Source organism: Conger conger, chromosome 7, assembly GCF_963514075.1.
Source record: "Conger conger chromosome 7, fConCon1.1, whole genome shotgun sequence".
NCBI lineage: Eukaryota > Metazoa > Chordata > Actinopteri > Anguilliformes > Congridae > Conger > Conger conger.
Genome location: NC_083766.1, coordinates 59,535,744 through 59,563,275, shown reverse-complemented (window position 1 = coordinate 59,563,275; position 27,532 = coordinate 59,535,744). Strand labels below are relative to the sequence as shown.

The 27,532-nt window shown below is 40.6% G+C and overlaps 1 protein-coding gene across 1 annotated transcript; it reads left to right on the top strand.

The window, feature by feature from the left end:
* LOC133132363 (uncharacterized) lies at positions 1–24,927 on the top strand (the record flags this gene model as incomplete). Its single annotated transcript, XM_061247756.1, has 3 exons — positions 1–114; positions 310–627; positions 24,463–24,927. Coding segments are annotated over 3 exons (897 nt in total), but the record flags the coding sequence as incomplete, so codon positions are not given.
* Between the last annotated feature and the right edge of the window lie 2,605 nt (positions 24,928–27,532).

Genomic DNA, 27,532 nt, shown 5'->3' with positions numbered 1-27,532 from the left:
GCTGCCTTCAACACTGTGGATCACTCCATCCTCCTGTCTGCCCTGTCAGCAATGGGCATCTGTGGCACAGCCCTGGACTGGATTGAGTCCTACCTCTCTGGTCGCTCCTTCCAGGTTGCCTGGGATGGTACAGTATCGACACCTCGGCCCCTTGCCACAGGAGTTCCCCAGGGCTCAGTCCTAGGCCCGCTTCTTTTTTCTCTTTACACTTGTTCCCTTGGCCCTGTGATCACTGCACATGGGCTATCCTACCACTGCTATGCAGACGATACCCAACTCTTCATCTCATTCCCACCATCTGATACACAGGTTTCAGCCCGTATCTCTGCTTGCCTGAGTGACATCCAGAGCTGGATGGACAACCACCATCTAAAGCTCAACCCAGGTAAGACTGAAATGATATTCATCCCTGCTAATACCTCTCCCCATCTGGATCTCTCCATTTCCCTCGGGGATACCACACTCATGCCATCACCCAGTGCAAGGAACCTCGGCGTGGTGATGGACAGCAAACTGTCCCTTTCCGAGAACATTGCGGCGGTGACCCGGTCATGCAGGTTCTTCCTATACAACGTACAGAGAATCCGCCCCTTTCTCACCCCCTACTCGACCCAGCTCCTGGTCCAAGCGATGGTTCTGTCCCGTCTGGACTACTGCAATTCCCTCTTGGCTGGCCTCCCAGCGTCCGCCATCAGACCCCTCCAACTTATCCAGAATGCAGCAGCTCGTCTGGTCATAAAAACAGAAGTAATAAAAACAGAAGTAAGCATAGTCTTAATTAATTGAACGATATTGAACGAATATATACACATATATATATATATATATATATAGAGAGAGATAGAGAGAGATTGTTCTATTATTAAAACTTATGTAACATGTATACCAAATAATAAAAATGTATTAACAACAATGATTTATATTAGCAAAGACTTATATTATAGTATTAATGAATGATAAATATGTATTGGCTAATGTTAACACTAATGAATTGCTTACACCCTGCAAAGAATAAATACACCCTGCAAAGATACCTAACAACTCAGAACTAGAGAGAGTTGGGAGGCGGCCGAGTCGGTATCTGGTGACTTCTGAGGGGCCAGTGGCATTGTGTCAACATTTTATTTATGGCCTCTGACAGAACAAGCCCTCTTCCTGTGAAAAATGTGTAAAGATTGAACTGACCAGGAGATGTTTTTGCAATGTGTTAAGCTGTGTATTGTGCATTGCTCTTCTGCACTGGAATATAACCATATTTCATATATTCACCAGCCCTGGACTTTGACTCTTTTCCAGAGAACCGACCTGTCAACTGGTAATTTGCTAAATGTATGACTTGATTTAACTTCATTCATCCCACAATTGTAATTGTCTCTGTTCCCCTCTTCATCAATGCCACACTGCCTGGTGAAACAAAAGCCACATAATTTCATTTGGGTAACGTTTGCACAAGCTTTACCTGCTCGTCACCAGACAATGGCGCCAGTGCTGGCATAACCAATCACACAGATGTCATATTTAATACAAATACCCTACTTACATAACTTTGTATTCTCAGATTTCTCTGCAAAATGACAACTGAGCCTGGCATCATCATGGCATATATATGTATTTCTGGAATAATTGAGCATATGAGGGTAAATAACTGAAACATGAAACGTGAAATACTTCAGAAAAATGAACACCTTGTTACATCTAATTAACACTGGACATTTATCTTAAAATCATTCAAGTTTAGCATGTCACAAAACGACAAAGGGGACTTTCAAACAATTGTATATTTATACCCAGGTCGGGGCACTGCCCTTGTACCCAGGAGCAAGGTTATCTTCTAAACTGCTCGATAAATACATGTATTCAGACCGACATTGTATGTCGGTCTGAATAAGGCAAACTGTGACGTAATCAACGCCTCTATATGTACCAAAGGGATTACACATTCGACAGCCAGGGGAGGGCAGTTGCGGATTTTAATTGATGCCCCATACGAAGTAGGCGTATTTCACACACTACACAGGATATAAATTACGCAGTTTGATCTGAGAAGCACACTAGGCTGACCTTTGCCAAAGAGAACTGGTAAGTAGTCTTAATTGCTCCGTTTGTACGCTATTCTTTCAAAAGCGATGGCTGTGTGTAAATATTTCCACGCGTTTACCTTCGACAATGATACGTATACTATTTCCACGCGTTTACCTTCGACAATGATACATATAAAGGAAACTTCTGTAGACCCCCAATTTCAGCTCACCCACCGCTAACTGTATATTATCATACTTGCATTCCGGTATTGCCCAGAAGGAAATCAACGTGCGTTCTTTTTTTTTTTTGTAATGTCAACGATGCTTGGATTAACACATCAAGTTGGTTTGGTAGTTCGAGCAAAAATACACATTTCTCTAACACCCAATGTTTTGTCTGAATGTATTTCCATAGTTAAGCTGAACAGTTTAATAATTATTTGGCATATTTAGCGTGATAGATATGATATTTTAAATTAAACGACTAAAAGTCGTAAATTGCAACGTGTATTAGCCGCCCAACCTTGAAACATGTTCTCTAGTCCAGATTTATCAACTGGTCGGGGCAATTTGGTTCTCTTATTGTTAGGTGGAACTAGGCTTACAACGCAAAGCTGGTGAGTTCCAAGCTGGGCTGCTGACAATATACGATTAAAAAAATATAGGCCACACGTCTGGAACTGTGTGACGTGGTTGTATATTTTCACGAGCGACTCATTTGTTTCTCTCAGGGCCCAGAAGAAAGCAGTCACGCGGAGCTCCTGATCGCCGCACACGTGCAATGGGAATTCATGCCACTTCGATCACAAACGACTCGACACTTAGACCTGCGGGATTTTACGTTATTGGATTTACGGATTTGAAGTTTGCTCATTTTCATATCATTTTCCTAGGCTTCGTTTATATAGTAACGGTTTTTTGCAATTCATTACTCCTTTCCGTTATATGGTTGGATCATCGGCTACACACTCCAAAGTACATAGCGGTGGCTAATGTAGGCCTTGTGGACTTAATGTGCAATACATCCTTTATTCCTCGTTCGATCCACACTGTTCTCACGAAAGATACATTCATGTCCTACAATGAATGTTTGACACAGATGTATTTTAATAACGGTTCTCTGGTACTATCGACGGTAATGCTCACCATACTTGCCTATGACAGGTTAATTACTATTTGTTTCCCACTGAGGCAAAGTTCGATCAACACTCCAAAGCGCATGATCTGGATTTTAGCGATAGGTTGGTTTCTTATTGCAAGCATCATGCTGTTCATGGTCTTGATCTTAACAAAGCTGTCTTTTTGTGATTCACTCACTGTGGACCACTTTAACTGTGAAATGACTGCCGTGCTCAGTCTATCGTGCAATGATAATAGACTGCAGTGGACAACTACGACTACGATGGCTTTACTGTTTACGTTTCCGCCCCTTGGTTTTAAATTCCTATCATACGCCTGTATTTTGAGAGCCGTATTTAAAATGAAAAATATGGACAACAGGTACAAAGCACTTGCAACATGCACAGAACACTTGATTATAGTGTTGATTTTCTACGTGCCGAACACAACTCTGTATATCACTGAATTTTTCTCATTCCACGTCGATCCACGCTACAGAAAGGTGCACTTGTCGTTGGGTGCCAGCCTCCCGCCCTGCCTGAACCCCATTGTGTATTCCCTGGCAACCAAAGAAATGAGGAGCAGAATACTGGCTATGCTCCAGAAAGTCAAAGTAAGGTTGTGGGCAGGACAGGCGTAGAGTGTTTCAATTGTCTTGTAGTGTACTTGTGTAATACCGTGATATAATACAGTAAAAACTTTCCTCAACTGACCAACCTGGTTCGAATGATACATTTTATGTAAAAAAAAAAATCGAATTAAACCATTGACATTTAAATTACCTTTTTTTCCCCCTTATTTTGTTGAAATGGAAGGTATGAATGCTTTGATGTCAATTGAATTGTGTGATACAATTTAATTTTTTACTTCAACCAAAAAACTACGTTTTAAAGAAGAGTTAATGATTGGCAAAAGCCGAAAAGGACAGGAAATTCACAGAAGCACTGAGAACATTACCTTGACCTATGCACTGACAAGGCTTCCAACACACAAGGCATTGATACCTGCTGTGGGTACTTCAAACAACATCTACCACAGGGCAGGCTGCTGAGAATCAACAACCAAATAGATTATTTTCAGAGGAGCGCAGAAATATATAATTTATAGAAATAAATTAGGTAGGTATTTTGTTGCTAAAATTGATCAATTATGTGTCTTGTTACTTTCTAAATTAGACTATTTTCGAGATAAGAAATCAGCTGATAATTGTTTGGTGAACTATTGCTTTAAGGCTCCATCATCAAAATATAAATGCTCGTACAGTTCTGGGTGCATTTATTTATTTTTTTATTTCGGATTTTGCCAACCATTATGACATTATCTCTCACCTTAAACATCGTTTTTGGGTTGAATTTCCAGACTTTCTTTTACCAGAAGGTAATGTAATCATATCTATATAAACAGTTGTTCCCTTGATTGATGATATCTTGTGTTTTCAGAAAGTAAACCATTTCAAAATCTGCCTTTTACAATATTCCACTTGCGTTCTGAATAAACTGTAAACTTTGCTATAATCACTAGAACTATTAATGACTTATATCATTTGTATTTGACCATTTAAAAAAAAAGAGAACCGTAAGTAGTTTAAGACTGTTACCTATCAAATAAATTATGGCCCTTACACGTGAACATCACAGCAGCAAGAGATTCAATGAAGTAGCCAACAAGCCCATGAACCACACTCTTTTCCGCCTTTTCCGGACCGAGTCAAAAATGAAATAGTGGAAGTTACGGTAATTGTCCGGAAGCATTGCGGCGGCTGATTTTGCAGGAGTTCAGCTACCGTATGCCATTGCAAGGGGACTTTTTAACGTTTGTTCATTATATGTAGAAGATGCTCTTATCCAGAGCGACGTACAACGAAGTGCAGATCATACACAAGTACAAGCCAGAATACCCCAAGTACAACAATAGTTGTCATCGTAGCAAAATTGTCCTATTTTACATAGCTAACTAGCTAACGCAATTACTTAGTAATGTTAACGTTACTTTACCACCAAGCAGATATAGACTAGCTCAGCATAAAGCTAGCTAGCTAGCTAATCAGACAAGACACGGCAATAGACATTTGATGGCTAGAATAGCTACAGACTAACCAGAGATGCTGTTTTTTTGTGGTGTAAAGTATGAGTATGTAAAGACATAATGATACTTAAATCAGATCCTAGAGCAGCAGGGCAACTTAAGCCTGAAGTACAGATCGATAGCTAGCTAGCTAAGTAACACATTATTTGGGGTAACAGTAACACATATATTTGTTTAAGTCCAATAGCTTAATTACAGCTTTGTACTGTTGTGTCGCTAGCTACTAGTAACTAACAGGCCAGCTAGCTATCAATAGCCAATGTTAGCTGAGCTAACTGCCATCTTAAAAGAGGTCAGATACTCCGTGCCCCGGAAGCCGATCTTTGTGGAGTCCTTCCATTGGATTGTCCCATTTTTCGAAGTGTAGGAACAAAACGGCTAAAATTCCCCCCCTCCTCCACTCCCGCAGAGTAGTATACAACAATGTATGTTTCAGCAGAAGTCTTTTCACATTCCTGGGTGATATCATCATGCTCACACCCAAATAGGCTACTATGAAAAACCCACCCACAAAATCTAGCACTTTCCAGATCAAGAAAGCGGAACTTGAATTCCCTTAAATTCCCCAATTAGGCCATGCAAAAAATATTTAGGCATATGTTTGTGTCGTTATTATTACAAATATCATCCTACCCATATTGTGAAATGTCAGATTGTTTTTGTGGTTCATATGCAACAAACATATTTTGCAACTTAAAACGGGATAAATTATACAGGATAAATGTTTTTACTGTAAGTCAATATGTCCCAACATTGTGAGGAAGCCCCACAGAATTGTGCTCTACCACTGGTTGTTGCCTACATAAAACCAGTCTGTTAAAAAGCAGGGCAGCTACCATTATTTCAGTTGCCTAAGTAAACATGCATGGATGAATTTATTCAACCAACCGTTTCCAGGTGGCATATTTATTACCAATACATTTCTTACAGATGTTACAGTGGGAAATAATTGTTTATCAATGCGAACACTCTTAGGAAGCGACATACAGCAAAGGCTACGTTTCACAAATGTGCAGAAATGTTTCTGAATTAGTGTATTTGAGATGCAACTGACAATTGCCCATTGGTTTGGGGGTGGAAGCCGTCGAGAACTGTGGTTTGGCTCAGTTTGGCTCCAATGAGCATGCAGAATGCCTTCCAGAACTGACTGGAGAACTGAGGGCCATGGCCCAAGGTCACCTCCAGGGGAAGGCCGTGCAGGCAGAAGACGTGTAGGAACAGAAGTTCAGCAGTTTCTTTAGAGAAAGGGAGCTTGGGCAGGGCGACTAAGTGTACGTACTTAAATGTGTACGTACCTTCAATGATGCTTCGTTGACCGTTCATTTTTTACCAAAAGTTGTAGTTTAGGTTAGTACAGAGCCCACTGCAGGAAAAGCGGACGGACCGCTTCAGGAATGAACAGTCGGTTGGTAGTGTCGTCCGGGACAGGACAGCCCCCCCCCCAGGGCTGTCAAACTGTGTGGCAGCGACCAGGATACAGGGAGGCAGGATGGTGGGAGGCTCTCCATCGATTTGAAGAGGTGCTTCAGGCGTTATGTTCTGGTGGACCCTGCTGCAGATGGCGCCATTCCTTGAATTCCAACTTCATGTAATCTTTCTCATTACATTACATTACATTACATTAATGGCATTTGGCAGACGCTCTTATCCAGAGCGACGTACAACAAAGTGCATACCCATAACCAGGGATAAGTGCGCTGAAAGACCCAAGAGGGAAGTACAATTTCAACTTCTACCTGCACAACAAAGATAAGGACCAGGGCCTATTTTAATTTTTTTAAACAAACAAACAAACAAACAAACAAACAAACAAACAAACAAACAAAGCTAAAGTATGACCAAACCCCTTACCTTACCTAGCCAAACTAAAATATCTCTCCGTGGGTGAGAGGCGGTGAGAGAAGAAGGGACAGGGATGGACCTTGCTATCCAGGGATCTCTGGGCTAAGGAAGCGTTGAAGCTCCTTACAGTGGGTGGGAGGAGGACAATTAGCTACTGCGGAGGTCTTAAGCATTTGGTATTTGCACCTAGATGTGTTAAACTACTTAGAAGATAGCACCTTCGGTATCAGATAACCCAATTTTTAGTATTTGAACAGAGAGTATTTAAGTAAATGAAAGTAAATAACACTTAATATTTGGTAGCATATCCCTTGCCTGCAATAACTGCATCACCAAACCATTGCATTCTTCTTTTGTGATGCATTTCCAAGCTTTTACTGCAGCCTTTTCCAGTTGTTTTTATTTGTATTTATATATATTTTATTTTCATTGTATGTTATTTGGGGGGGGGTTCCCTCCAATCTCCTCTTCAGGAGGTGAAATGCATGTTCACTTGGGTTAAGGTTTTTCTCCCTAATGAAGTCCTTTCTTGTGTTGGCAGTGTGTTTTAGGTCACCTTCTTGCATGATGAAATTCCCCGCAATTTGTTTGGACGCATTCCCCCGTAAGTTGGCAGACATCATTTTCTATGCTCTCTCATTACTATGCAGAATTTTCAACTTGAAAATATTATAAAAATATGCTCTGTCATTACTTTTTTTTTTTTATGCCGCTGCTGGCATAACCAATGCCACTCCTTGTAACACAGATTTCATATTTAATACAAATACCCTATAACTTTATATTAGCAGATTTCTTAATCTGAGAAAAAAAGCACAATGGGTATGCAAAATGTTTATTTTTCAAGTTTATAAACCGTCAAATGCAATTAATGTATCTTAGATCTTTACTGAGCCTGGCTTCATCATGGCATGTATAGATATTTTTGAAATAATGTAGCATAAATAATTGAAACATGAAACGTGGAATACTTAAGAATAATTATCCTTGTTACATCTAATTAACACTGGACATTTTTCTTAAAATCATTCAATTGTAGCATGTCACAAAACCAAAAAGGGGACTGCGTGAGAAAGCACCCTGTTCAAAGTCAATTTGTAAATACATTTTTTATAACGGGCTCTGAGTGAACAGTAGTGTATAATTGTGTTGCAAGATCAATTCATTCAGCTTCAACAATTGTACGTTTATATCGAGGTGGGGGCACTACCCATGAGCACGGTTATCTTCTAAATTGCGCAATAAATGCACTCTCCATTAAACTGCAGTTCTCTGTACGTCGGTCTGAATACGGCGGTCTGCTAAATGGCACATGTGACCTAATCAGCGCCTCCATAGGTAGCAAAGGGATTACACATTCGACAGCCAAGGGAGGGTAGTTGCGGATTTCAATTGACGTCCCTGATGAATTTCCAAGTAGGCGCATTTCACGCACAAGACATAAATTATGCAGTTTGAGCGGAGAAGCACATTAGGCGAACGGCTTTCAACGCTGACCTTTGCTAAAGAGAACTAGTGAGTAGTCTTTAATAACTCTTTAGTCTTTAAGTTTTTACGTTATGCTTTCAAACGCGATGGCTGAGCGTAACTATTTCCACGCGCTGGCCTTTGGAAATGAGGCATTGAAAGGAAACTTTTGTCCACCAACAATTTCAGCTCACCAACCGCTCACTGTATTTTAACATCCACGAATTCCGGTATCACCCAGAAGGAAATAATCGTAGGCTTTTTTTTTTCTTTTCTTTTTTTTATCAATTATGCTTGGATTAACACATCTCATTAGTTTGGCAGTTTCAGCAAAACACACATTTCTGAAAACATTAGCTGAACAGTTATTTTGTATAGTTATGGAGATGATATTTAGAATGATAAATTAAGAGCTAAAAATAAAAGTTGCAGCGTGTATTAGCCGACCAAACTCTAAATATATTCTGTAGTCTAGATTTATGAACTGGCCGAGACAATGTGAGTTTGACTCTAATTGGTTGGGGGAACTGGGCTTCCAGGGGTGAGTTCTATGTTCGGCTGCTCACAATGTACAATTAAAAACATAGGCTACTCGCCTTGAACTGCGTCCGGAAAAATAGGCTTAAACAACTCTATAAATTGATTGCATGACAAAATGCAATATGTGTAAGTGTAGATAACATCGTCTGCTCTACTATAATGCAAATAACCCAGTAGATACAGAACGTTAGCTTCAAGTGTGACGGTGGTTGTATCTTTTCATAAGCGATTCATTTGTTTCTCTTTCAGGGTCCGGAAGAAATCAGTCACGCGGAGGTCCTGAATGCCGAACACGTGCAATGGGAATTCTCGCGACTTCGATCACGAACGACTCCATCATTCGACCAGCGGGATTTTACGTTATTGGATTTACGGATTTAAAGTTTGCTCATTTACATTTAATTTTCCTCGGCTTCGTTTTTACAATAACAGTTTTGTGCAATTCATTTCTCCTTTCCGTGATATGGACAGATCATAGGCTACACACTCCAAAGTACATCGCGGTGGCTAATTTAGGCGTTGTGGACTTGCTGTGCAACACATCATTTATTCCTAGTTCGATCAATACTGTTCTCACGAGAGAAACATTCATGTCCTACAATGCATGTATGACACAGATGTTTTTTAATAACGGTTCTTTGCTATTATCGTCGGTAATGCTCAGTGTACTTGCCTATGACAGGCTAATTGTTATATGTTTCCCCCTGAGGCATAGTTCTATCAACACTCCCGTACGCATGGCCGTGATTTTAGCGATGGTTTGGTTGTTTACTCTAGGCACCATGCTGTTCATGGTCGTGATCTTAACAAAACTGTCTTTTTGTGATTCACTCACTGTGGACCACTTTAACTGTGAGGTCACAGCTGTGCTCAGTCTGTCGTGCAATGATAATACACTGCAGTGGACCACTACCACCACTGTGGCTATACTGTTTTCGTTTCCGCCCCTTGGTTTGATACTCATATCATACGCCTGTATTTTGAGAGCCGTATTCAGAATGAAAAATATGGAGAACCGTTACAAAGCACTTGCAACGTGCACAGAACATTTCGTTACAGTGGCGATTCTCTACGTGCCGAATACATCTCTGTATATCACTGAATTTTTCTCATTCCACGTCAATCCAAGCTACAGAAAGGTGCACTTGTCATTGGGTGCCAGCCTCCCGTCCTGTCTGAACCCCATTGTGTATTCCCTGGCAACCAAAGAAATGAGGGACAGAATACTGGCTATACTCAAGAACGTCAAAGTAACATTGTGGGCAGGACAGGCGTAGAGCCTTGGGTTGAAAATGTAAATTTTCAAATGAATAACTATAAATCAATTTCTAGGTCTTTGTGTTGAACATGTATAAGTGAAAAGCAATGCTGTTCTGTTGAGTTTCTTGGAAATAGAAGACACCCCGCCAACAATACCACACCGACACCCGGAAATTCCGAAAGCTGATATCAAAGTTCCAGAAATTGAAATCAAATTTAATGAAACTTGATATCAAATTGACCAAACCTGATTTACCAAACAACTTCCCAAAGTTGATATCAAATTCCGAAAGTGCTGACATCAAATAATGTTATTACGTTATTTATAGTGTTGTATTATTTCAATGTGAGTCCTTGACATGACTGAATGTTTCTGATCTGCAGAGAGTCTATGTGGCTACAGTTGTGTGAAAAAAAATTGCAGTACAACATCAGTGACCGGATGAACCAATGTTATTACTAGTAGTAATATTTCTGAATGGCAAATAATTTACTTGTAGTAGTGTAATAGAAAAACAACAGGCCCAACTGTCATGACATGCACGCTGCTTGTTTCAGTAATTGACAATGAAAGGGGCGTGTTCAAAATAATAACACTGTGGAGTTAAATTTGAGAATTCATTCATTCTGTGAAAAAACAGGTGTCATTAATTGTCCTTTATTGAGGAAGAAGGGAAGAAAATGTTTCACACATTGTTATAAAATATATTTCCTTCTGAATTGCTAAGTAAAATGGGCCATTCCAAACATTGTTCGGAGGAACAATGTCATTTGATTAAAAAGTTGATTGGAGAGGGAAAACTTAGTACAGAAAATTATAGGATGCTCAGCTAAAATGATCTCAAATGCTTTAAAATGGCAACAAAAACCCAAAACACGCAGAAGAAAATGAGCAACTACTGTTAAAACAGATCGAAGAATAGTCAGAATGGCAAAGATTCAGCCATTCATCAGCTCCAGAAAGATCAAAGATGATCTACAGTTACCTGTAAGTGCTGTTACAGTTAGAAGACGTTTGCTATCAGCAAGAAGCCCCCATTGTTGAAAAAATGGCATGTGCAGAATCGGTTAAAATTTGCCAAGGAACACATCGATTGGCCCAAATAGAAATGGCGTAACATTCTGTGGACTGATGAGAGTAAAATTGGTCTGTTTGGGGCTCGTGGTTGTTGACAGTACGTCAGATGACCCCCAGGTACTGAATTCAAGCCACAGTGCACTGTGAAGACAGGGAAGCATGCCAGGGTTCGTATACCAGGGATCATGGATCAGTTTGAATACATGAAGAGATTATGTTGCCGTATGCCGAAGAGGAAATGCCCCTGAAATGGGTGTTTCAACAAGACAATGACCCCAAATACACAAGTGAGCAACATCTTGGTTCCAGACAAAAAGGATTGGAGTAATGGAGTGGCCAGCTCAATCCCCAGACCTCAACCCCATTGAAAACTTGTGGGTGACATTAAAAATGCAGTTTCTGAAGCAAAACTCAAAAATTGAGCCAGAAGTTGGTTGACGCAATGCAATGCAGACGTGCAGCAGTTATCAAAAACAATGGTTATGCAACTAAATATTAGTTCAGTAATTTAAAGTGAAGTTAAATCTTGAAAAATGTTTATATAGCAAGTGTTTGAGTTTGAAGAGAAAAATGTCGACACTGCCATTTTTTTTAACAGATTAATATTCTTTTTCTTTGCTTCCTGTAAAAGAATAACTTAGACTTGATTACATTTGTTAATTATTTGGAATTGAATGTATAATGTTTCCACTACATTTGAAATATGGAACTAAAAGCAATTTAAAAAAATTTGTACTTTATTCACTTTTTTAATGCACTGTTATTTATTTGAACACAACTGTATATTTGGTGAGTGCTTGCGTTACTTGAACAGAGGAAAATAAGAATTAATTTGATTTCCGAAACTCTATCTAAAGTCTAGTAACTATACAGACAGTTAAGAAATGTTTGTTAAATTCAGCCTAGCTCCTACGGTATTTGAAGTGTTACATGAGGTAACTGCACCCGAACAAGTAAACAGTCAACAGTCAACAATTCCAGCACTGTCAGCATTGGGGAAGTTGCGCTTTCATAGCTAAACGATTATTGTATAGGCCTACTAATGTTAGCTAATGTAAAACGACAATCAGTGCTACTGTAGGCTATTGATATTTTAAGTACTGAAGTCAGGCAAGTCAAGGTATTTTGTTAATTATTACACCATTATTTTACACCACCGTTTCATTAAACTGCATGTACAAGCAATGTTTCTTGTGAGCTCCTTTTGTGAGCCTATTGTCTGTTGGCATGTGTTTTGCATAATAAGAACAACAACAATAATAATAATAATAGCAATAATTAATTTTGATGGTAAATGGCAGGCATTTATATAGCGCCTTTATCCAGAGCGCTGTACAATTGATGCTTCTCCATTCACCCATTCATACACCGACGGCGATTGGCTGCCATGCAAGGCCCCCGACCAGCTCATCAGGAGCATTTTGGGGTTAGGTGTCTTACTCAGGGACACAGCGCAGGCAGGGGATCAAACCGGCAACCCTCCAACTGCCAGACGACTGTTCTTACTGCCTGAGCCACGTCGCCCCCCCTTTGATAAAAGTAGTAATTGCAATGAGCCATGGAATAACCCAATGTTTTGGTAAGGTTTAACCCAGCAACGTAGTTATTTTCACTCAAGGTATGGGACAAATAGTCACCTAGCAGTGTGTTTGTGTGTGTGCGTGTGTGTGTGTGTGTGTGTGATTAGCTAGCTACAAGCAGACTCGAGGGCAGAGTTAACATTAGCTTTTGTTTTGGGTCGTGATTCCTGTTTCAGAAATAAACATTAGTTATTACGTTAGTAAGTTTGTATTTATTTGGGGAGGGTTAACAATAAATCATGTACTGGTGCCCGTCACAACAAGCTTCCGCGACTGATAGGCCTAATGCAACTTGCAGTACATGAGACCATGTTCCACAAAACAGCGACATTCCCTTAATTTTCCTTTCACACTTACCGGAAAATATCATATTATGAGAACAGGAGGGGGAAAACCCATCGCCTCCCCGTCTGTTCTCCCCACCCCAGGACACCGCCACTTCACTGTCCTTTCCCCCCTTCTCTGCTGAAGCTTTTTCATCTGAATTTCACGACTGGATTATCAAATATCAAAAAACATATACAGTGGATAGAAAATGAATACACCCCCTGAACATTTTTTCAGATTTACTTGACATATAGCCTGTAATTAAAGTGCAATTAATCTATGTGTTTTTTCTACAAATCTACATACAGAACTTAACCCTTTCAAAGTGATAAACCAATAAAAAAATTGTTTTAACATTAATTAAAAATGAACAATTGCAATAAATTGGTTTGATAAGTATCCACCCCCTTTCCTGAATCATGAAACAATAGCTAAAAAAAGCACACCTGTGTGAAATCACAGCAATTAACCTGATGACATGAATAAAAACAGCTGTTTCCCATGGTCCCATAGTATGCAAGAGCAGGCTCACTGAAAGGCAGAAGCATGGGCTCCAAAGATCTCACAAAAGAAGTCTGTGACAAAGTTGTGGAAAGGTACACATCAGGTGAGGGATATAAGAAGATTTCTAAGGCTTTGAAGATACCTTGGAGCACTGTTAAGACCATAATTAAGAAATGGAAAGTGCATGGCACCACTCACAGTATGCCAAAATCAGGGCGTCCATCTAAACTGGATGACCGGGAGAGAAGACAACTGGTCAGAGAGGCTACCAAGAATCCAATGGCAACATTGAAAGAGCTCCAGGATTTTATGGCCAACAGAGGGAAACTTGTCCATCATACAACTATATCAAAGATATTGCACACATCTGGCCTGTATGGAAGGGTGACAAGAAAAAAGCCATTTCTCAAAAAGGTCCACCAGGAGGCCCGCGTGAAATTTGCAAAAGAACACCTTGGGGAACCTGCAACAAACTGGCAGAACGTTTTGTGGTCTGATGAAACCAAAATGTAACTTTTTGGCATGAATGCCAAACGCTATGTTTGGCGAAAACCCAACACCGCTCATCACCAAAAAAACACCATCCCGATTGTGAAGCATGGTGGTGGCAGCATAATGTTATGGGGATGTTTCTCATCTAAAGGGACTGGGGAACTTGTCAACATTGAAGGGAGGATGGATGAGGCCAAATACAGGGATATTCTGGAGAAGAACCTGAAGAAGTCTGCAAGGAGACTGAGAATGGGTCCAAAATTCATATTCCAGCACGACAATGACCCAAAGCAGAAGGCCAAAGCTACCACTGAGTGGCTTGCAAAGAACAAGGTGGTTGTGCTGGAATGGCCAAGCCAAAGCTCTGACCTAAATCCAATTGAAAACTTGTGGAATGACTTGAAGGTTGCTGTCCATCAGCACAAACCAACAAACCTCTCACAGCTTGAACAGTTCTGCAAAGAGGAGTGGGGGAAGATCTCCAAGTCCAGGTGCGCCAACCTTGTGTAGAGCTACCCAAAAAGACTGGTAGCTGTAATTGCTACCAAAGATGCTTCCACCAAGTATTGACTCAGGGGGGTGTATACTTAAAAAATTAGGAAATTTCAGTTTTGTCCATTAAATGCACTCTTTTTTTCAAATTAAAATAATTTCACTGCATTCATATGGTATGTTGTGTTCTTTGGGTCAGGGAAAAGCAAGTCCCATTTTAATCCATAAAATTTACATTCCGTGACACAACAAGACACAAAAATATCGAAGGGGGTGTATTCATTTTCTATCCACTGTATATATGAAACTGAGATTGTAGAATGGTTTTTTGATTTTACTTTCTTGTAACAAAATCTTTGATCCAGAAATAAATGTTTAACTTAAATGTAAATCTTGTATACTTTGTCAGATTGACTCAATTTGAATGTAGATTCCCATTGTAAAAATCTACATAATATAGCTGAATTATTTAATATAAAAATCCCAGATTTAACATATCAATAAATAGTATTAATAAAACACATATTTCACTTGCAGTTATGTATTTATATTATTTAATACATCTTTGGTCCACAAATAAATGTTTAATGTGAAATTTACATCTTAGATGTATACTTTGTCACTATAGTTTGTTACTTAATTTGAATGTAGATTCCCATTGTAAAATGTGGCAAAGTGAAAAAGTAACATTTAGATAGAACTTGTTATTTAATATAAAAATTATCTTCTAAATTGCTATGTAAATACATTGTACATTTAACTGCAGTTTTTATGTCGGTCTGAATATGGCGTTCTGCTAAATGGCAAAATGCAAAGTAAATTGTGACCTGGTTAACGCCTCTATATGCACAAAAATGATTACACACAAGACCAAAGGAGGGCAGTTGCGTATTTGAATTGATGTCCCGGGCGAATTCCCACACAGGATATAAATTATGCAGTTTGAGCGGAGAAGCACATTAGGCGAACGGCTTTCAACACGGACCTTTGCTAAAGAGAACTGGTGAGTAGACTTTAATAGCTCCGTGTTAACGCTATTCTTCCAAACGCGATGGTTGTGTGTAAATATTTCCACACGGCCGTCGCTATTATCAACTGTAATTTTCATTCTAGGATATATGAGTTTAACATAAATAGGCCGAGAACGGACCGAGTGCAATGACACTTTTGTCACCCCCGAGCGGAATGAAAGTAACACAGGAATGGGTCGAAAGTAACGGTAAACTAGGGTTTGCGCAATGTGTGTCATATCTTTGTTTTTCGGATTTGTAATTCTCTTCACTATTAGATATAATTTCATGTTTGTATCGATTCAATAAATGCTATATGATCGAAATCCATGAAAATTGTGAAAGTTTATGAATGCCTGAACATCGCCTGAAGTCGCTCAACCATCCATCCATCCATTATCTGAACCTGCTTATCCTGATCAGGAGCCTATCCCAGCATACATTGGGCGAAAGGCTGGAATACACCCTGGACAGGTCGCCAGTCCATCGCAGGGCACACGCACCATTCACTCACACACTCATGCCTACGGGCAATTTAGACTCTCCAATCGGCCTAACCTGCATGTCTTTGGACTGTGGGAGGAAACCCACGCAGACACGGGGAGAACATGCAAACTCCACACAGAGAGGCCCCGGCCAACCGGGATTCAAACCCAGGACCTCCTTGCTGTGAGGCGGCAGTGCTGCCCACTGCATCATCCGTGCCGCCACAAGTCGCGCAACCAATAACATGTTTTGCGCTTGTTTTGCGACATTAATCGGAGTGAAATTCATTATTGAAGTTTAATAGCTACACTAGATCCTCGAATATAATTTATTTATGATACCTGTCAATACAATTTGGCTATATCGTCAGTTTGTCATGTTTCTAGACTAATGTTCAAACATTATGTCAGTTGATTTTGGCAACAGTGACCCTCGAATCGTAGTATAACGTTTTATTAAACCTGGAGATAAATGTTTGACGTGAAGACTCCAAACTTATCAAGCAGTCACAATTTTAATTTTCAAACATTAGGCAGTTGATTTTGGCAACAAAGAATGAACTAGAGGAGGCAAACTTTATTTTTTACTGCAGGCTTAAACGAGCAGAAAACGGGTAAGAGTAGTCATAAGAAAATGCAAGAAAAAGAAACATCTGGAACTACAAACGATTAGTTAACTTCATAATTTTTTATAAATCTAGAAAGCGTCACATGATATAAGCCATGCTTATCTGCGCTTGTGCGCACAGGCAGATTTCCCACTAGGACATATGTGACTTCGCAGTGTCTGCTTAATTCTAATTATCTGCATTTGCTGTAAATGTAACAAAAGAAAACAAATTATAAGTCGTTTTAAAATGTCGCAGGACGAAAGTTATAATGTTATAATGCAATCAGGGTTGATCTGCCAGAAGCACCATCACATTACTGGTGTAATTCATTATTCTATGAGCTGATGTTTTCAATAAGAGCGTACCAATAAGCAAAGCGCACCAACACGAAAACACCAAAAGCATAAAAAAATAAGAAAGAAGCGGTCCCACAGCTTCACAGCAAACTAAATTGAAATATTGTTAGAGGACGTGGATTGGAATTATTTTACACTTTTAGGACTTCGGTGTCTAACAAAACAAAAAAAGAACTATGGTTAAACATCGCTCCAGCCCACAGACAGAGTGGGAAACCGTCAGTTTATGAATATAATTTAAAAGGCAATTAGTCAACATGTTCCATAAAGTGCAACACGCATCCTTCGTAATGTACACTTTTATTCTTTGCATGAGCAGTCCCATTGATGTGGTATTTTAGTAATATTATTAGCCAACTACAACTGTAGAATTATTAGTGTACATATTGCTTAACAGATTGAGATGTAACTAAGAGCAACAGCTGATTTCAGAGGCTTGTGGTCCTAACAGTGGTGACCACTAGCGAAGTGAGCTGACAACATCGATAAGGTATCGCTAAGAGTGATCCAGACCTTACGAAAGTAAGACCTACAGAAGGTATACTTAGCTAAGAACGTTTCGGGAAACATTAAAGTAGAGCGTAAGTATAACTTACAAACGACGTAGCGTTAAGAAGGCTGCTTATACAGTTCAATAAATTGATTGCATGTGTAGATAACAGCGCCTGCTGTATGTAGAAATGTACTATAATGTAAACTAACCAATGGATACAGAACGTTAACGTGTGACGTGGTTGTATCTTTTCATGAGCGATTCATTTGTTTCTCTCTCAGGGCCAAGCAGTCACGCGGAGATCCTGAACGCCGCACACGTGCAATGGGAATTCTCACCACTTCGATCACAAACGGCTCGATCATTAGACCAGCGGGATTTTACGTTATCGGATTTACGGATTTAAAGTTGGCTCATTTACATTTAATTTTCCTTGGCTTCGTTTATACAGTGACGGTTTTTGGCAATTCCTTTCTCCTTTCCATTATATGGTTGGATGATCGCCTCCACACTCCAAAGTACATTGCGGTGGCTAATTTAGGCGTTGTGGACTTGCTGTCAAATACATCCTTTATTCCTAGTTCGATCAATACAGTTCTCACGAGAGAAACATTTATGTCCTACAATGCATGTTTCACACAGATGTTTTTTAATAACGGTGCTTTGCTACTATCGTCGGTAATGCTCAGTGTACTTGCCTATGACAGGCTAATTGTTATATGTTTCCCCCTCAGGCATAGTTCTATCAACACTCCCGTACGCATGGTCTGGATTTTAGCGATAGTTTGGTTGTTTACTGCAAGTACCATGCTGTTCATTGTCGTGATCTTAACAAAACTGTCTTTTTGTGATTCACTCACTGTGGACCACTTTAACTGTGAGGCCACAGCTGTGCTCGGTCTCGCGTGCAATGACAATACACTGCAGTTGACCGCTGCCACCGCTGTGGGTTTTCTGTATTCGTTTCCGCCCCTTGGTTTAATACTCGTGTCATACGTCTGTATTTTGAGAGCCGTATTTAAAATGAAAAATACGGAGAACCGGCGCAAAGCACTTGCAACGTGCACAGAACATTTCGTTTTAGTGGCAATGCTCTACGGGCCGAACACAACTCTCTACATCACTGAATTTTTCTCGATCCACGTCGATCCACGCTACAGAAAGGTGCACTTGTCGTTGGGAGCCAGCCTCCCATCGTGTTTTAACCCCATTGTGTATTCCCTGGCAACCAAAGAAATGAGGGACAGAATAATGGCTATGCTCAATAAAGTCAAAGTAGCAGCGTGGACAGAGCAGGCTTAGAGCCTTGGGTTGAAATTTTGAAATCAAAACAACAATTAATTTATAGGTCGTGGTGTTGTATATGTGATGTATATGTGGGATGCAATGTAATGTGAGTTGAGAAGACACCCCACCACCACTACCATGCCCACACCTGTGAAACATCCATTCCCTTTGAGCGTTCACTGACATTTGTTGACTTATTTATTTACTTATTTAATTTTGTTTTTCAATTGTCTTGTGGTGTGCCTGTTTAATACTGTAATATGTGTTAATAGGAACTTCTCAACTGACCTACTCAACTGACCTACAAGTTAATTATACATTTCATTAAATAAATATTTATAACCATTTACATCTAAATTACTTTTTATTTACTTGTTTACTGAAATGTAAGCATTAAATGTAAGCAGGGGCATCTCTGAACACAAAGTGGATTAGGCTATAGCAGTAGAAGACCAACAAATCTAATAAATACCTAATAAAGTGCTCACTGGTGGTATTTTATCTATATTGTTTGGGAATGAGCTAAAGACAATATTTGACATTTTTATTCCTGCAGTGCCTTAAAATACCAATAATGTATTGGTAAGAACAGTACCTTGTCCAAAAAGTTAATATTTGATTAATAGACATGACTAACTGTCAAGCGACCAACATATGAACCACACACAAATGAACCACCTGGGGTCAGAAATGACCACAATTTCAAACAAATTTCATTCAATTAAAAAACTTTTTTTAAACATGTTATGTTAAAACATTTACTAGTATATATGTATATTTTTACAATTACAATTACAGCATATTTAGTAATCATTGATGTCACCTACATTGGCTTTATATCGTAACATAGGGGGAATAGTAAGCCATAACCCATGTAACACGCGTGAGGTCGATATATAATGTGACTGTGATTGAGTCCATTTTTTTGATCAATTGAATATATCCTTATTTTGAATGTGATATGACACTGTGAACTCATTCAGGGGAGTCAGTGATACTATTCACATGCTCTGCAGTTGGTGCTGCTAAACTGTTCTACAGCCACTGAGCTACAGACGTCCCCTACTTCATGGTAGAGCCCAGCATTGTTATATTTAAACCGCACTCTCTTGTGCCATGTGTTGTAGTTAATATGAAATATATAGCCCAGTAGGGCTGGGCGATGCAGCCATTAGTTGCTTCACTTTTTGCAAGCGCCGGCATGTGGTCTTTCATTTAATCGTACCTGTTCCGGAGCCTGGCGGCAGACTGAGAAAACATCCAACTCCTCCAACTCCTCCCACCCACTTCCCAATCGTCGTATGTACTCGACACTCGTAGCAAAGAGCTCAGCGAAAAGGTTCCAGCAAAATGAATGGAAGGGGATGTCCCATCAAAATCGCACTGCGACATCGCTAACGGTAAATAACAGAGCTAAATGCAGCACTCAAGTTCATTTTTCGACCGTTTCACTGTTAAAGCTGCTTATCGTAGTCTAAGTTACATGCATTGCCAATGTCAACTGATTTTGGCGCCCAAATGCTTGTCATAGTAGTACATACAGCACAATGCATATATTTAGCTTTGACCTGATACAAGTATATTCACTGCACTCATACCCTTGTCTGTAGAATAGGAATCAACAACAAACTGCTTCGTATTTATGTAACTACGATATTCAATATGAAATCATGTTCTTCTTGTTCTGCAGCTCTTGCGATTCCAAGTTGAATATGAATTTAGACCGGTGATCATAATGATAGCCTAGCAACACGGTCTTCTTACCATGAAGAATCCGGACCCTTCTATACTCTGCGACAGATTTGACGACTAAACTGATATATATATATATATATATATATATATATATATATATATAAATGTTACCCTTGTGTAGGTCTCGTCTGTCATCTTATTTCATGACAATAACTGAATTCAAGCGGGTGAGTTTGAATTATGGTGAAACAAAGGACAACAGCACCATCTAATGGTCATAAGAAAATCATAGGTTATACCATTGAACTGTATTTTAGCGACAGGGCTTTTTTTTCTCAGCCGCAGTCGTGATGGGCAGTTCGTGAACGAACCAATCATTTCGAACCAATCTTTCAAATGAACGAACTGAGCCGAGACTTCTCCATAAAAGATGAGTTCCTTTGGCTCTCTCCCCAAGAGCTGAGAGGTGGCCAAGCATTACTATTGACTGGCAGTTGCCACCCAGCTCATTGCAACTCACAGTCCATAGCAACGTATGGCCACCCCACACTGGAAACACAGCAACAATTGCTGGGAACATGATTTCACCAAACATACTGTAGAATATTAAAGATATGGGTCCACCTAACAAAGGTATACCCCCTTTCAATTATACAATTTATAGTTTTTGAGTCATAAGCTATGCAAATGAGCTGGGTGGCAACTGCCAGTCTATAGTAATGCGTGGCCACCCGACACTGGAAACACAACAACAATTGCCGGGAACATGATAATCACAGAAAGGACTGTAGAATATTAAAGATATGGGTCCACCTAACAAAGAACTGGTGACCTGTCCAGGGTGTATTCCCGCCTTTCACCCAATGTATGCTGGGATAGGCTCCAGCCCCCCTGCGACCCTGTTCAGGATAAGCGGGTTAGGATAATGAATGAATGAGCTTCCCATGTTTGCTTTTTGGAGTTGACACGGCAAGGCATTGCAGATATTTAACATTTGTTGGAGAAAATGTGAATTGGAAACTCATATGGGAAACGGGTTTAACCAGCATTGACAGATTGCCGCTAACATAATGTTAGCCCGTCAGCTTGATGAAGGTAACCGTCTCTGTAGTGACACGATAACGGAGCCACTGTGACAGTGGGTCCGCTTTATATTTGTAAATTGATTTTTTTTAAATGTAGAAAAGTAAACGAGTACCATGTGCAACTGTGATCCACTTGCATGAGTTGCGCTAGAGAAACGGAGATATGACAAACTCACTCACCTCACTACGGCCAACGGTTATAATTGACTTTAAGCTAGTAATGTAGCTAATAAATTATCCGTAAAGATAATGTAGCTACTGTATACTATACTGCATATATAATGCTACTAGCTAGATGTAGCTAACGGTAGTTCGCTGCATTTTATTGTTGACTAGCTAGCTGTCCTGGCCATTAGGTAGCTCATGGCAGTCAACTAGCCACGGTAGAAACAAAATAGCCAATTTTGCAGCCCATGAATGTGACTCCGCTGTTGACAGAATAGACTAGCGAAGTCACGGCATTCACAGTGTTTTCAATACAGCCATATTCCTAAATGCCATGGCGAAACCAGTGAAATGAGCTGCTAAATACCTCTAATGTAATGTAATGTATAGCTAGACTAAACCAACATGTCCAGGGCCGCGTTTCCCGATAACGGTGTCTCTTAGCGTTTTATGAAGACTCGATAGGTATACCTTACTATAAGTTGTTTACTTTTCTAAGTGTGTTCCCCGAACTATCACTTAGTCTGTTGCTTAAGGGATAGCTTCTACGTGCGACCTTACTAGGCCCACCGACTCGCTCTAAGATCGATTATGCAGTCCATGCAGCGACTGTCTGACGGCGTTATGAAAGTAGTGTTATTTATGAATAAAACACTGCAGGAATACTTTCAAATACTGCATTTATCACGACTGGTGGGAAAATATTAATAGAATGAATAACTTACAAACGAAATTAAGAGAATAGATTAACTCATTTTAATACCTTTACAGCCGTTGACATGAATGATACTACTGAATCTTAAATGATTTACAATACTCTTCAGTATAAACAAAATGCAGTAGTGGTCCTGTTATGAAAACAAAACAAAAGTACAATAAAAAGACTCACAATGATAACAATAGCAACATTCAATTCCGAATGTATTAAACCGGTACTTTACGCAAAACATATTTTACATTACAACTGACTTGTAGCCACGTGGGATGATGGCCTCCACTTATGTGGCTAGCAATATAACCGTCAGCAGTAGTCTCTTCTACAAATATGTGCAAGAATAAAACACTCAATCACTGTTATGTGGACCGTAACCTAATCCGAATCGTTACAAGATACACAATACATTACAATACTCAACAATCTCGAACCAGCGTATCCGTTACAAGAAAATACAAAGGTCTTGTACCGAGCATACGATGCTAACCAATAGTCTCAACATACAGTGGTGTGAAAAAGTGTTTGCCCCCTTCCTTGCCCCCTTCCTGATTCCTCCATTCCTCTGTCTCTCTAGCTAAATCTTCCTTCTTTCACTCGAAAATTAACGCGGCCGCCTCTAATCCCCGCAAACTGTTTTCAACTTTCCCCTCTCTTCTGGCCCCCCCTCCCCCCCACCCCCCTCATCACTCACACCTGATGACTTTGTCTCCTTCTTTGAAAAGAAGGTCGATGCTATTCGCAATTCCTTCTCCCAACCCTCCACCCCTGCTGACCCTCCTACCCTCCCCAACTCCCTAACCTCCTTTTCTCCCCTCTCTGATGCCGACACACTGAAACTCCTTACTTCCCACCGCCCAACCACCTGTCCTCTTGACCCCATCCCCTCTCCCCTCCTACAATCTATATCTGATGACATTCTCCCTTTTCTCTCCTCTCTAATCAACACCTCCCTCTCTTCCGGCACCATGCCCTCTTCCCTGAAGAGGGCCAGAGTCACTCCCCTGCTCAAAAAACCTACTCTTGACCCCTCTGCCCTGAACAACTACCAGCCTGTGTCTCTTCTTCTCTTTCTCGCTAAAACTCTGGAACGGGCGGTCTGCTCCCAACTGTCCACTTATCTTCTCCAGAACAATCTCCATGACCCCAACCAGTCTGGCTTCAAGAGTGGCCACTCCACTGAAACCGCCCTGCTCGCGGTCACTGAGGCACTCCACTCTGCTAAAGCAAAATCCCTCTCCTCTGTCCTCATCTTCCTCGACCTGTCAGCCGCCTTCGATACAGTCAACCATGAGATTCTGCTCTCATCGCTGTCTGGGATGGGTGTCACAGGTTCTGCACTCGCTTGGTTTTCCTCCTACCTCTCTGGTCGCTCCTACCAGGTGACTTGGAGGGGCGCAGTCTTCGACCCTCAACCCCTACGAACTGGAGTCCCGCAGGGCTCGGTTCTTGGGCCTCTCCTCTTCTCGCTATACACCATGTCTCTTGGTTCTGTTATCTCTTCCCACGGCTTTTCTTATCATTCCTACGCTGATGACACCCAACTCTTCATTTCCTTCCCCACCGACACCCAAATCACCACACGGATCTCTGCCTGCTTGACTGATATCTCTGCGTGGATGACTTCCCATCACCTGAAGCTCAACCTTGCCAAAACTGAGCTTCTCTACATCCCTGCTAAGTCCTCTCCGTCAATCGACCTCTCATTGACTGTTGAGGACTTTGTAGTTTCCTCCTCCCATACGGCAAAGTCCAGGCGCTCGTCATTTCCTGCCTGGATTACTGCAACTCCCTCCTAGCCGGTCTCCCAGCTTGTGCCATCAAGCCCCTCCAGCTGGTCCAGAATGCTGCAGCCCGCCTGATCACCAGTCAGCCCAGGTCGGCTCATGTCACCCCGCTTCTCATTGGCCTCCACTGGCTTCCTATTGCCGCACGCATCCGTTTCAAGGCCCTAGTGTTGGCATTTCAGGCTGCTAAGGGGACTGCCCCACATTACATACAATCCCTGATCACTCCCTACTCCCCAGCTAGACCACTCCGGTCTGCCAGCTCTGGTCGCCTTACGGTTCCCTCTCTACGTGCACCGGGCGGTCGAGCTGCACGTTCACGCCTGTTTTCCGTTCTGGTTCCTCAGTGGTGGAATGACTTGCCTACCACTGTCAGAACAGCAGAATCCCTCCCCCTATTTCGACGCAGACTTAAAACCCACCTTTTCAAACTCTACCTTAGTCCTCCCTCCTGATTTCCCCTGCCCCTCCTTTCTGATATCCCTATCCTTGTCTAACCCCCCCCCCCCCCAAAAAAAATTAATAAATAAATAAATAAAAAATGTACTTCTGATGACAACTATGTTTAGAACAGCATTTCCTGTGTATTTTGCTAGTTTCTGGATGTGATGCTCTGACTTATGGTAGAACCTATGCACTTGTAAATCGCTTTGGATTAAAAGCGTCTACCAAATGACTAAAATGTAAATGTAAATGTAATGATTTTTTTTTTTTTTTTTTTTGCATGTTTGTCACACTTAAATGTTTCAGATCATCAAACAAATTTAAATATTAGTCAAAGACAACACAAGTAAACACAAAATGATTTTTTTAAATTAAGGTTTTGATTATTAAGGGAGAAAAAAAATCCAAACCTACATGACCCTGTGTGAAAAAGTGATTGCCCCCTAAACCTAATAACTGGTTGGGCCACCCGTAGCAGCAACAACTGCAATCAAGCGTTTGCGATAACTTGCAATGAGTCTCTTACAGCACTGTGGAGGAATTTTGGCCCACTCATCTTTGCAGAATTGTTGTAATTCAGCCACATTGGAGGCTTTTCGAGCATGAACCACCTTTTTAAGGTCATGCCACAGCATCTCAATAGGATTCAGGTCAGGACTTTGACTAGGCCACTCCAAAGTCTTCATTTTGTTTTTCTTCAGCCATTCAGAGGTGGACTTGCTGGTGTGTTTTGGATCATTGTCCTGCTACAGAACCCAAGTTTGTTTCAGCTCGAGGTCACGAACAGATGGCCGGACATTCTCCTTCAGGATTTTTTGGTAGACAGCAGAATTCATGGTTCCATTTATCACACCAATCTTCCAGGTCCTGAAGCAGCAAAACAGCCCCATACCATCACACTACCACCACCATATTTTATTGTTGGTATGATGTTCTTTTTCTGAAATGCGGTGTTATATGTAATGGGACACACACCTTCCAAAAAGTTAAACTTTTGTCTCGTCAGACCACAGAGTATTTTCCCAAAAGTCTTGGGGAACATCAAGATGTTTTCTGGCAAAATTGAGACGAGCCTTAATGTTCTTTTTGCTCAGCAGTGGTTTTCGTCTTGGAACTCTGCCAGGCAGGCCATTTTTGCCCAGTCTCTTTCTTATGGTGGAGTCATGAACACTGACCTTAACTGAGGCAAGTGAGGCCTGCAGTTCTTTGGATGTTGTTGTGGGGTCTTTTGTGACCTCTTGGATGAGTCGTCGCTGCGCTCTTGGGGTAATTTTGGTCGGCCGGCCACTCCTGGGAAGGTTCACCACTGTTCCATTTTTTCGCCATTTGTGGATAATGGCTCTCACTGTGGTTCGCTGGAGTCCCAAAGCTTTAGAAATGGCTTCATAACCTTTTCCAGACTGATAGATCTCAATTACTTTCTTTCTCATTTGTTCCTGAATTTCTTTAGATCTCGGCATGATGTCTAGCTTTTGAGGATCATTTGGTCTACTTCACTTTGTCAGGCAGGTCCTATTTAAGTGATTTCTTGATTGAGAACAGGTGTGGCAGTAATCAGGCCTGGGTGTGGCTAGAGAAATTGAACTCAGGTTTGATAAACCACAGTTAAGTTATGTTTTAACAGGGGGGGCAATCACTTTTTCACACAGGGCCATGTAGGTTTGGATTTTTTTCTCCCTTAATAATAAAAACCTTCATTTAAAAACTGCATTTTGTGTTTACTTGTGTTGTCTTTGACTAATATTTAAATTAGTTTGATGATCGGAAACATTTAAGTGTGACAAACATGGAAATCAGGAAGGGGGCAAACACTTTTTCACACCACTGTACATGCGGTATTTTCTATATGCATATACGATCCATAAGCATCCTTTAAAAATAACCAAACATCTCACTACAACACCTTTTATAAAGATATTTACAGTGACTAGATAATGTTGGCAAACCTTTATTTTACAGGATTTATGCAGAATAATTAATATTTACCACGTTTATAGATCTACTGTATTCTATAATACTGCCCTGGCCTGCGATTCTCGAAGCCTTATTAACGCTACGTCGTGCCTAAATTGTACCATAAGCTGTACCTTAACGTTTCAGCGTGTTTCACGAAACGTTTTTAGCTAAGTATACCTTCTGTACGTCATACTTTTGTAAGGTTGGTCTGGACCACGCTTAGCTATACCTTATCGTGGTTGTCTGCTCACTCCGCTAGTGGCCACCACTGTTTCGATCGAAAGCCTCTGAAATCAGCTGTTGAACGTAGTTACGTATCGATCTGCAATATGTAGCTACAATAATAATTCTACAATTGTAGTTGGCAAATAATTTTGCTAAAATAGCACATTAATGGGAGTGTTATCCTGCAAATAATAAAATTGTACATTACGAAGGATGCATGTTGCACTTTACTGAACATGTTGCCTTATTGCCTTTTAAATGGTATTCATAAACTGACGATTTCCAACTCTCTCTGTGGGCTACAGCGATGTTTGACCATAGTTCTTTCTTTGTTTTGTTGGACAGCGTTATCCTAAAACTGGAAAATAATGTTTCTTACAATCATGTTTCTTAATGTCAAGTACGTTCTACATG